Source organism: Ursus americanus, chromosome 11 (genome assembly GCF_024610735.1).
Source record: "Ursus americanus isolate L20-20 chromosome 11, mUrsAme1.1.p, whole genome shotgun sequence".
NCBI classification, from domain to species: domain Eukaryota; kingdom Metazoa; phylum Chordata; class Mammalia; order Carnivora; family Ursidae; genus Ursus; species Ursus americanus.
Window position 1 is genome coordinate 49,518,573 of NC_142137.1, and position 12,446 is coordinate 49,531,018.

Consider the following 12,446-nt stretch of genomic DNA (forward strand, 5'->3'; position numbering starts at 1 on the left):
CCAATTTCATTCTTTGTTTTGTTATACTAAGGGTAAAGAAGTACTTTATTCATCTTTTAAATAAGATATTGGGTTATTCCTATTTCAGAAATTCTAAATCTTCAATTAGATTAATATTTTAAATTTTACTGGTTGCAACTCAGCATATGAGACCCAGTGCCATGTTGTTGTTTTAATGGCACACAGGTTGTAGTAGTTGAAAAATAGTTTCAATATTTGTTTCACAGAATGAAATTGGGTAATTTACTGAAAGTATTTTGCAAACTATAAAGCATATTTGAATGTAGTTATATTTATGTATATAACCATTAAAATACTGGGAAGAAAAAAACCTAAAGAAATATAATTACAAAGGGCAGCCTATTAAAGTATGTTGATTACTTATCTAAAAGATATTTGTCTTTAAATTTGCAGTTTTTCTTCTTGATATCCTTTACATTGTTGTGATATACAGATAATGTAAAAATTCTTTTAAAGATGTTTTTATTTAACAATTAAATGATGACTTGATACTTGTGTATATAGCAATCATAATATGTATTCATAAAATGGGTAAATTATATAATTACATATTGTACAATCATATACTTAAATTCCTTATATTGTAGGAGTCATTTTTGGATAGCCATTATGAAATTGTATTTAATTTTTCCAGAATGGCAACCCTTTGGGAATATTTTATTCTAAGTAAGTGCTAAAAAGCTTGAGGAATGACTTTTCTTTGGTGAATGTTAAAGTAAATGTATTTCCTGCAGCTGATACTTAAAAGGCCAGAAGATTTTTGCCTTAAATTAAAGCATATAAGGTTTGGGGAGAAGTAATTTTAAGCAACAGTCTTGATTAAACTTTATTGTAGCACTCATGGGAATGACCTTATGAAGTAACATGTTATAATTACAGCTAACTTAGAAAAGTTTTTTTTTTTGTTTTTGTAGTTTTCACCATTTCATGCTTCCGTTCTGGCCTCTTGCTCCTATGATTTCACTGTAAGGTACGGTAGTTTTTGATAAGTTTCATTGTGAAATACCGAATAGCATTCTTTCAACTTTTATGAAAAATAGTTATTGTACTAATATGAAAATAATCTGAGCTCGGCACATTTGAATATTTGCCACTAGGATTCATATTATATTTTTATGATCTTGGCATATACGTAAATTCTTTGCTATTTAAAGATAGCCTGGCTATTCTGTTTAAAAGCCTTTTTTCCTGATAGCTATTCCTATACTGACACCTTTCCACACAATAGGCTGCATAGCCAGTATTTTTTAAGTTTAGATTTTAGAAATTGTGAAATTCCATTTTTTCGGGTGTAATTATATGAATCTTAAGGCTTAGATTGTTATAGTTGAAAAAACCAGCAAGGGTGTTATTATGTTTGCGAATGTATATAGATGAGTGTGTATATGTGTGTGCACATCCACATCTATGTATGAATATATACGTGTGTGTATGTGTGTCTCTATCCATACATCCCAGTTCCAATCCCACACTACACAAGGTTTATTCTGGTTTTTTTTCCTCCTTTTCCAGATTTGTAACTCCTAATTCCCATTATCCACAATATATTGACTTACTTGCAAACCCTAGAATGCTCAGAAAGTAATTTTAGAATTGCAAAGCCATGCCTCTCTGAAACGGAATCGTACTAATTAGAGTTCACATTTGTTTAGGGCTTTTTTCCCCTAGTCCAAATACTGTGTTTAAAGGTTATTTGGGTTAATTCTGCTCCCCTCCATCAGTGTGGCTGTGTCATTCATTGGAAACACAGTTCGATTCATTTGCTTCTGTTTGTATTCAATTTTCCCGTATCCTTATTGATTTTGTCTGTTTCTCTGAGCAGACAAAACAGTAACATGGTTCCAAAGTCAAGATGTATGTAAAGTTATATTCAGAAAAATTTATTTCCTCTATTCTTTCCAACCCATTCTATAGGGTCCCACATCCTATAATAATCGATATTGCTCAGATAAGTAGACAATGCCTATTTTCTTATTTCCCCCTTTTTTATACAAAATGGAGTGCTCTGGGTACTCTTCAGTTTTGCTTTTTTTCACATAAAATACATCCAGGAAATCACTGTATGTCAGTTCATAGAGATCTTCTCATTCTTATAATACTGCGTTATGTGGATGTACTATCGTTTATTCAACTACTCTCCTATGTATGGGAATTTAGCTTGTTCTCAGATATTTTGTAAATAAACAATGCACAGTGAATAATACCTTGTATGTATGTGCACATTATTAGAAGATTAACTTCAGAGTATATTCCTAGAAGTGAGATTGCTGAATTAAAATGTAAGCATACATATAGTTGTGTTAGATATCACCAAATTCCCCACAAAAGGAATATATCAATTTTCATTCTAAGAAGCAGTGTTTGAGAATGCCTGTTTCTCTACTGATCTAAAGATCATTGATTCTTTAGGGTTTTCCAAGTACATGATCAAAGCATCTGCCAGGAAAGACGGTTATGTATCTTCAGTTCCAACTCTGATGCCTCCGATTGATTTATCTAATTGCATTTGCAGATACCTCTCTTAAAGTGCTAAATAGTGTTATAATGTCTAATTCTGTATTTATGAAAGTGCCTTTTACATTTCCCTGTTAAAAGTAAGGTGTTGGCTCTAAGTCAAAGTATAGTTGACCCTCAAACACCTGGGGTTAGGGGTACTGACCCCTGCATAACTTTTGACTCCCCTAAAACCTAACAGCCTGCTGTTGACCAGAAGCCTTACCTATAACTAATGTAAACAATTGATTAACACCCATTTTGCATGCTGTGTGTATCATATACTATATTCTTACAATAAGGTAAGCTAGAGAAAAGAAAATGTTATTAAGAAAATCATAAGGAAGAGAAAATACATTTACAATACTGTATGTATATTTATTGAAAAACAAATTCCATGTAAGTGGACCCACATAGTTCAAACTTGTGTTGCTCAAGGGTCAGATATATATATGTTTGTTTGTCGTGCTAAGGAAATGTGCATCAACTCTTGATTTCTTGAATCTTTTTAAAGTCAGAAATGGATTTTAAGTTTTGTCAAAGGCTTTTTCAGCATCTGTGGAGATGATCATGATTTTTCTTCTTAGAGCTATTAAGGAATTATTGTAATGGATCGAACCAGCCTTGCCTTCCTGGACTAAATCCCTCTTGATCTTTGTGTATTATTTTCTTATGTAGTGTTGAATTTGGTCTGCTATTAGTTTATTTAGAGCTTTTGCATTAGTATTCAAAGGTGATATTGGTCTACAGCTTGCTCTTTCTTTCTTTCTTTCTTTCTTTCTTTCTTTCTTTCTTTCTTTCTTTCATGCGTCAGTGTTTTACTTGTTTCATAAAAAAGAATTAAGAAGTTTTCCTAGTTTTCAAAGCTCCGGAACAACTTGTACAACATTGAGGCTATTTGGTCCTTGAAGCCTCGGTTGAGTTCCCCTGTGAAACCACCTAGGCATGGTTCTTTTTGTGGAGTGCTTTCTTAATAACTTTATTTCTTGTATGGAAAATTGGTCTATTTAAACTTTTTATCTCTATTGGGATCAGTTTTGGAAATTGTCCTTAGCTTATAGATTTTCACATTTATTTGTTACAGATGTCTGTAAAGTAGTGTCATGACTTTTTAATTTCTCCTGTTTCAACGGTTATTTCACTCTTATTTCTGATTTTGTATGTTTGTGATTTCTTCTGTAAGTTATTTAATGGTATATATACTTTGTTATTTTTCTTCAGCAAACAAGATTTTGGTTTATTAATTAGAATGACCGTTTTTCTATTCATCACCTCATTAATTTCTACTTTTATCTTTATTATTTCCTTCTTGTTACTTTCTTCTGGCTTACCTTGTTCTTTTTCAACTTTTGAGCTGGGAATTTATTTTTATTCTTTCATTTTGTTAATAAACTGTTTAAGGCTATGAATTTTCTTCCAGTTTCTGTTTCAGTTCTCACCCATAAATTCTGATATATTATGTTTTCATTATCATTTTATTTATTTATTTTTAATTTTTTATTATGCTGTTCACCATACAGTACATCATTAGGTTTTGATGTAATGTTCCATGATTCATTGTTTGCGTATAACACCCAGTGCTCCATGCAATACATACCGTCCTTAATACCCATCACTGGCCTAGCCCAATCCTCCATCCTCCTCCCCTCTGAAACCCTCAGTTTGTTTTGAAAAGATTTGTAACTTCTATCTGTATTTCCCCTTTCTTTCAAGGGTTGTTAAGTAGGAAGTTATTTAATTTCCAGATGAAAGTGCTTTTTAATTTTTAGAAGTTCATTAAAAGTTTCTAGTTTTATTGCATTGTAATTAGAGAATACAGTTCTTAGTCATTCCATTTTATAGAACATATTGATTTTTGGGGGGACCTGATAAATGATCAGCTTTTGTGAGTGTTTCATAAGCAATTGAGAAGAGGGTATATTCTGTATGATCATGCTGTGAAGTCCAATATGTGACATAAGCTCTACTGATTGTTGTTTAGATGTTCTGTATCCTATTTTATTTTTTGACCACTTAATCTCTTTTGTACCAAGAGTGGAATGTTAAAACTATTATCAGTGGGCTTCTATCTGTGTCTCCCTGCAACTCTTGTCGTTTTGATTTCATAAAGGTAGATAGTGTAGTGTGTTGTTTGGTGCATAGGTATTTATAACAGCCATATAGTGAATTGAGACTTTTAGCATCAAAGAGATTCCTTCTTTGTCACAGTTGATCTTTTTAGCTTTAGCTGGGCTTTGTCTCTTAACCTGTGTCACTGTCCCTGCTTTCAGATTGTTTCCACTTTCCGGGTACATCTTTTCCTATACCTTCAGTTTTAGCTTTTTTGAAACATTTTGTTTCTGATATGTCTTTTGTATAGAGCATATATTTGGGTCTTGCTAGGTGAACTAAATAAAAAGTCTTTGTATTGTAATAGTCAAGTTTAACCTATCTATATTTCTTGATAAAAACATGTTTGGTATCAAGTCTGTCGTATCATTTTATGTGGCGACTATTATGTATATTAAGTTACATTTGCTGTTTCTGTGTATGATGTAAATTTGGTTGTGTTTTGAAGGTTTATTTTGTTCTTTTATTTAAATTTTTGTAATATTTAGGTATTAAGTTTTTGCTTGTATTAGTGGTTGCGTTTGGTATTTTAAATTTTTTAATGCCTTCATTCCCATTTAAAAAAAATGTAACCATTGCTGACTCGTGAGTTTTTAATGGTATTTCAACACCTACCTACTACATATACGACAAGCAGTGAACTTACTCTATTTCCTTTTTTCCCCACCTTTCCTTTCTCCATCAAATGTTGAGTGATTTTATTTATACTTTGTCAGACCTCGCAACATTTAAATTATTTTTCCACTGTTTTCACCTTTGTTTTAGTCTTAGATATACAATTAAATATATCAAATATTCATTATTAATCTTTTTGCTGGAATTTCCCCATCATGTCTCTTAGTTTGGTGAAGTTTATCTTCTAGTAGATTCCTTAAGAAGAGCTGATGGGTTCAGAATTCTCAGGAGCTCTTGCACATTTAAAACTGTTTCTCTATAGCCTTGTCCTTAAAGTGTAGCTTCTCTGAATAGAAATGCTTCAATTTCCCCTACCGATCTTCCTAGTTCCATAGATGAGAGAAATCATATGATAATTGTCTTTCTCTGCTTGACTTATTTCACTTAGCATTATCGGTAGGGGAAGAAAGGGATAAAGAAAGGGGGGGGGTAATCAGAAGGGGGAATGAAGCATGAGAGACTATGGACTATGAGAAACAAACTGAGGGCCTCAGAGGGGAGGGGGGTGGGGGAATGGGATAGACTGGTGATGGGTAGTAAGGAGGGCACGTATTGCATGGTGCACTGGGTGTTATACGCAACTAATGAATCATTGAACTTTACATCAGAAGCCAGGGATGTACTGTATGGTGACTAACATAATATAATTAAAAACATTAAAATAAAAATAAATAGATAAATAAATAAATCTACAATATCAAAAAAATAAAATAAATTTTATAAACCTTAAAAAAAAAAAGAAATGCTTCGATTTACATTTCTGGAGTTTTTTGAAAATGCTACCTCATTTTTGCCTCCTTTTCTGTCTTGTTTTTGGAATTCCAATGCCAGTCTGATTCTTATGTCCTCATAAGTTTTTTGATCTTTTTTCCTGGGGACCCTGATTGTTGCAGTTCAGTTTTCCCTGGTACAGACTGAAGTGTCCAGTTAGGCTTGTGGCTGGAACATGGGAGATAGCTCGTTGTGGTTCTGTTTTTATTTTTCTTTTTTAGCTGTAATTAAATTTCAGGTGTGTTGGAGGCCTGAGTTTTGTGTAGGGCTTTTGTTTGTTTTGTTTTGTTTTTTGAGGGGTGAAGAGAGAGTGAGCTCACACACATGAGCTGGGGTAGAGGGAGGGTGTCTCGAGCAGGCTCCATGCCCAGCATGGAGCCCGTTGTGGGGCTTGATCTTGCAAGCCAAAGATTATGACCTCAGCTGAAATCAAGAGTTGGATGTTTAACGGACTGAGCCACCCAGGAGCCCCAAGTTTTGTGTAGTTTTATTTGTTCTGCTTATTCTGTATTAGTTTTTTGTGAAGATGCCCTTAGAGTTTTGGATTTGCATGGCTTCCCTGCCTCAACTACCCAGAATTCCTCTCTCCTTTACTTCTGAGTCAGTAGTTGATATGGTAGAAGCTGTATAACTTTGTTTCTGTGGAATATACTGTGGAATAGAATAATTTACAATGCCTTGAGAGAAATTACATGCCCTAACTTTTTTTTTAATCCAATATAAGCATGCAGATAAACTGGGAAACATAATCACACTGAGGCTTCCAGCTATCAATTAAAAGGGTGCCATAACAGTTTTTTTTTAATAGTCTGTATAAAATAGTAAGGAGTGATTATAGAACTTCTGGCATTAGAGCCAAAGAATGGCAACATGGCAGACAGGAAGAAAACTTGGCCATCCGCCCCAAACTTCTTCAAACTGGAATTGTGGAGATAGATTATTGGCTGAAGATTTGGGCTGTAAATATGGATTTGAAGACCATTAACTTACTGACAGTTCAGTCCATAAGAATGACTAAGTTTAGAGAAAGAAGAGCAAAAAGCAGGAGAGAATTAATGTTGGAACAAAGAAGGGACAAGCCCACTTAAAACAGGAGAGCATGCAGTATGCTGCAGAAACTTCAGGAGAGGATTTCAACCAGATGTGAATGGCCAGTGATGTGAGATCCTTTGGATGGACTGAGCAGGATAAAGAGTAGAACTTTCAGTTTTCTCTCTTTATATAGTGTCACTTTTGGGCTCAAAAGGGATTTGTGGATATAGAATCTAGTCCTTGGATTTCAAAGACCTTTCTGATGTTTGAAACTGATCACTGGAGACTTTACCAAATGAGATGGGGCATTAATCTTTTGATCTCATTTTTAGTGTCCCTAACAATTTTAATTGGGTCTTTCTGGTTTCGAGGTATTATTAAGGGGCATATTAAATCCATTTCTGTCCTGTTTCTAATTAAAGGGAAAAACCTAGTGACCTACGTACACTTTATTTTCAGAACTGTCATCATGATCTTAACCCTACTGGCCGTTCCCCGTTTTATCTATATACTTAAGTATCCTTGAAGACCCAGTTGAGAAATGCCTTATCTTTATAGATGTAAATTTGAGTCAGAAATATTTGTTAAGACTGAACTTTTGAATGTGATACTGCTCCAAAATCGTGTAGGTAGCTAAACATGCTCAAAAATCATCACAATTTAAGGCTCACAGTCTTACTCTTCTATTTCTAAGAATTAGGTTTTGCTTCTTTCCTGATCCCTGAGCAAGTCTGGAGATTAGGGGATAGATGTTTAGTGCTTCTGGGGAGAGGATTGGCTTCGGTGACATGCTGCAAGATCAAAAGTGTCATAGCTGTAATTGTAAGCATTTGGAAAAAGTGAAATTATAATGAAATAATAGGAGATCCTTAACATATAACTAAAAAAGACATTTAATGCACAGTTTTCCTATATAACTCAGAGTCCAGGTTTTCATATGTAGGATGGAATTAATAATATCTCTCCTCAAAAATTGATTATAAGAATTACAGAAGAGGTCATACTGGAAATTACTGTGCTAATTTTTCACTGTTCCAACCTTTGTTTCTCTTCTCAAGACACCTCACCAACCTTATTCACTCAAGGCCTTATATATCTCTTTAAAAAGGTGGGGGGGGGGGCTCCTGGGTGGCTCAGTCAGTTAAGTGTCTGCCTTTGGCTCAGGTCATGATCCCAGGGTTCTGGGATTGAGCCCCATGTTGGGCTCCCTGCTCAGTGGGGAGCCTGCTTCTCCCTCTCCTCCCTGCTCCTGTTCTCCCTCACTATCTCTGTCTGTCTCTCAAATAAATAAAATCTTTAAAAATAATAATAACTGTGGAGCTCAAGCACAAATTATCTCAATTTTCACTGCAAGCCTGCGGATTGATCTAAATCCGTACCTATCCATTTCTCTGCTACCATTGGATATGAGGCCTCTTAACCCCATACACTCTTGTTTTCAGGACTGTGAAATCACCCCTTCTCCCTCCTTTATCATTGTTCTCCAATTCCCTGCTGACTTCCCCCTTAGCCTGTAATTTATTCCTTTTTCCGCTATCTTCTTTTAACTTCTCTCTTACATTTCTCTTTCCTTCCCAACCAAACTTTTAGCGTCCCCTAAGCTTCCATTCACCAGGGCCATTTTAAGGTCTTCATGGGAATATTATCCCTAGTCAAGCCTGAAGCCTAGAATTCTTTTGTTTTTTCCCTGCAAAATTGGTAATCATTTTCTCAGTATGGAGTAAAAAACTTAAACCAAATTCCATCACAGGCAGTATGTAGAAGCAGCATCCTCTTTTTTCCAGAAATGGAATTTTAATTTTAACATACGTTACAGCTACTTTACTGTACTGCCTTTTTACTAAATGTAACTGGAGGTTAACAATTGTGTATTTCAATATAGCACCACCAAAGACTTTATGAGAAGGAAAGTAGAAAAAGAAAACAAAATCATTTTTTAAAATTTCTTTTTTAACATATGTACTGTATTTTGTAATTCACAGAACATGCTGAGAATACGACTTTAACTATAGTAATGCCTTGTGTGAGTTTAGTTTTCATTATTTGTGTGTAGTGACCATGCATTGGAAAGGTCAGAAAAGATATGTTTTTAGTAGATTTTTTACCCCATGTGATATGAGTTCAATTTATCCTCTGAAGAATTTTAAATCTCATTGGTTTGATGATATTTTTAGTGCCAGAAAACTCATTTTAATAAAAAGAAAAAGATTTAAGACAAAAGACCAGCAATAACCTGTTTAATTTTCAGCACTGATAATTATACAGGTATTACCTCTAGATTTTGGGCGGCTAGTTTTTGTAACATAAGCTCTTCAAAGATAAGTTTTCATTTATTTGTCCATTTTTATATCTTGTGTAGTTTTTAAGCCTTTAAAATTTCATTTTAAAATAGTTCATCTTGTGCACATGTCAAAACTGATGATGTGATGGATGTTTTAGTATTATAAAATTCAGGTTTCATATTTTTGTTTTATGTGGATATATTATCATATCTAATAGAAAAAGCTTTAAGTCCTTTACCTGTATAGTAGCTCATTATGTTTCACTGAATAAATAATAAAAATCTAAAAATTAATATGTAAATAGCATTTGAAATTAATGTGTTTAGATTAAACAAAAGCTCCAACCTTATAAAAAATATCAGAACTCCCTTTAGCTGATGGGCAATATACTCTATAAAAATATACATCAGTTCTGGGGCACCTGGGTGGCTCAGTCGGTTAAGTGTCTGCATTCAGCTCAGGTCATGATCCCAGGGCCCTGGGATCAAGCCCCTCATTGGTCTCCCTGCTGAGCAGGGAGTCTGCTTCTCCCTCTCCCTCTGCCTGCCACTCCCCCTGCTTGTGCTCTCTCTCTCATCAAATAATAAATAAAATCTTAAAAAAAAATTACACATCGGTTCTTTCTAAACTTCACTCAAGATGGTACTAAATCTAAAATATTTCACAGTGATTTATTTCCTTTCTTCTGTGAATGTTGTCAGCATAGATTGTAGCACACCATCTTCTTCCCATGTACTCTCCATTAGGTTACTTCTTTTTCGGCCGAGGCATGTTTGCTATGCCAACCATGCATGAGCATGATTTGAGTTCTGAGTGCTTGTTTTGGTTTCATACTAAGTGGATTGTTTTGTAAACACAGTTGGAAATCAGCAGATCCAGTATGTATGGCAGCCAAACAAAGGTAAAAGCTGTTAAAATTAGGTTTTTTTTCATTAGAAAAAGCAACATTTTTCCAGGTGTAGCAAATACTTCTCAGGTATTTAAAGATATAACTTTCATAAAACTGATAAAACTAATATGATAAATTTAAACTCAGAGTAATACTTTTTCACCTTATGATACTTCTATAAATATTCTAACCTTCCAAACATTCTTTGTCGTTGGTCTTGGGTAGTAATATACCAAACTGCAGTGGGGGTTTTTTTGACTTATAGAATTTTTGGCAAGAAAAATAGGGAGTTTTAATTCCAGTGTTTTCAAACTGTGCTCATCTAAGCTTGTGTGATGTGAAACTCGCTCTGCTTATACCAGCAACGTTAATGTTTCCTACTCAACTGTTAAGCTACTTTGGTTACAAAATGGTAGGGCTATACTCTGCTTTAAAATTCAGGCATTTTTATAGAATGCCTGTTATCTGACAGCCCTTGTAATAGACAGTTCTGAATATCTTGCTGACGAAATGATAAAAGTAAAGACCTGGAAAGAAGTAGAAACACACTTCAGGGAGTCCTGAGCCTGTCATTTGTGTTGGGATTAGTGGGAGTAGCAGAGACTTGTAGTCACAAATACAGATTTGGGGTTGTGGGAAATACAAGTTGAATGGACTAATTGTGGGGTGGCACATTCCTGGGTAACATAGGAGTTAGGACCACGGACTACGGAGCCAGGCCTCCTTTTACTATCTGTATAAACTTGAACACAGTATTTGAAAACAGCATGCTCAGTGTCCTCTTCTGTAAAATGGAGACAATGATGGTACCTACCACACCGGCTTGCTGTGAGGACGAGACGAGTAATATCCACAAATGCTGCACGTAGCAGGGGCCGTGTAAGTCTTTGTCACTTATTACACTGCCAGGATGGATGGTGACAGAAGACCATCTCTTTGGGTTTGAGGCCCATTTCAGCTCCCGTCTTCAAGGGTGAGATAACAATTTGTATTGTATGGCCACAAAAGCAGGCAGCCTCAACCTGGCCTTTTGTTGTCTCCTCTGCCTCCTGGGAGTTCATTTTCTTGGTGACAGTGTGCAACTTTTTATCAACATGTTCTCCAGTACATAACTTTTAAATTTAGTTTTAGTTCAGAGCTCTTAAAGTGTTTTTTTATTTAAATTCAATTTATACTATAAAAGTATAGTATTTTTTTATTTAAATTCAATTAGCTAACGTAGATCATTAGTTTCAGATGTAGGGTTCAGTGATTCATCAGTTGCGTATAACACCCAGTGCTCATCACATCACGTGCCCCCTTAATGCCCATCACCCAGTTACCCATCCCCTCACCCACCTCCCCTTCTGCAGCCCTCAGCTTGTTTCCTAGAGTCAAGGGTCTCTCATGGTTTGTCTCCCTCTCTGATTTCTTCCCATTCAGTTTTCCCTCCCTTCCCCTATGATTCTCTGCACTATTCTTATATTACACATGTGAGTGAAACCATATGATAATTATCTTTCTCTGACTGACTTATTTCACTTAGCATAATACCCTCCAGTTCCATCCATGTCAATATAAATGGTAGGTATTCATCCTTTCTGATGGTTGAGAATAATTCCATTGTATATATGAACCACATCTTCTCTATCCATTCATCTGTTGAAGGACATCTTGTCTCCTTCCACAGTTTGGCTATTGTGGACATTGCTGCTATGAACATTGGGGTGCAATTGTGCCCCTTCGTTTCACTACATCTTTGGGGTAAACACCTAGTAGTGCAATTGTTGGGTCATAGGGTAGCTCTATTTTTAACTTCTTGAGGAACCTCCATACTGTTTTCCAGAGTGGCGGTACCAGCCTGCATTCCCACCGACAGTGTAAGAGGGTTCCCCGTTCTCCACATCCTTGCCAACATTTGTTGTTTCCTGTCTTGTTAATTTTAGCCATTCTAACTGGTGTAAGGTGGTATCTCATTGTGGCTTTGATTCTAGTATTTTTATCAGTGCTTTTCTTGCTTATAAGACCAGATAATAACACCATTTTAATTTATTAACAGTTTATTATTCAACATAATTCCATAAGGGCTGACCAGAAAAATGTTTAACAACTGGCTCTCTAGGCAGGTGGGGGTAACCTGATTTGTATGTTTGAAGTAAGAGTTCAGTGGTATAAGTCCTCCTATCACGGCCGAT

The 12,446-nt window shown here is 35.2% G+C and overlaps 1 protein-coding gene across 1 annotated transcript in view; it reads left to right on the forward strand.

Moving 5' to 3' along the window:
- PEX7 (peroxisomal biogenesis factor 7) overlaps window positions 1–12,446 on the forward strand; it is an 83,298-nt gene that overhangs the window by 33,301 nt on the left and 37,551 nt on the right. Inside the window, exon 8 of the mRNA XM_045814705.2 lies at window positions 936–991. Within this exon, the coding sequence (XP_045670661.1) occupies window positions 936–991 (56 nt within the window). The remainder of the gene's footprint in view (window positions 1–935; window positions 992–12,446) is intronic.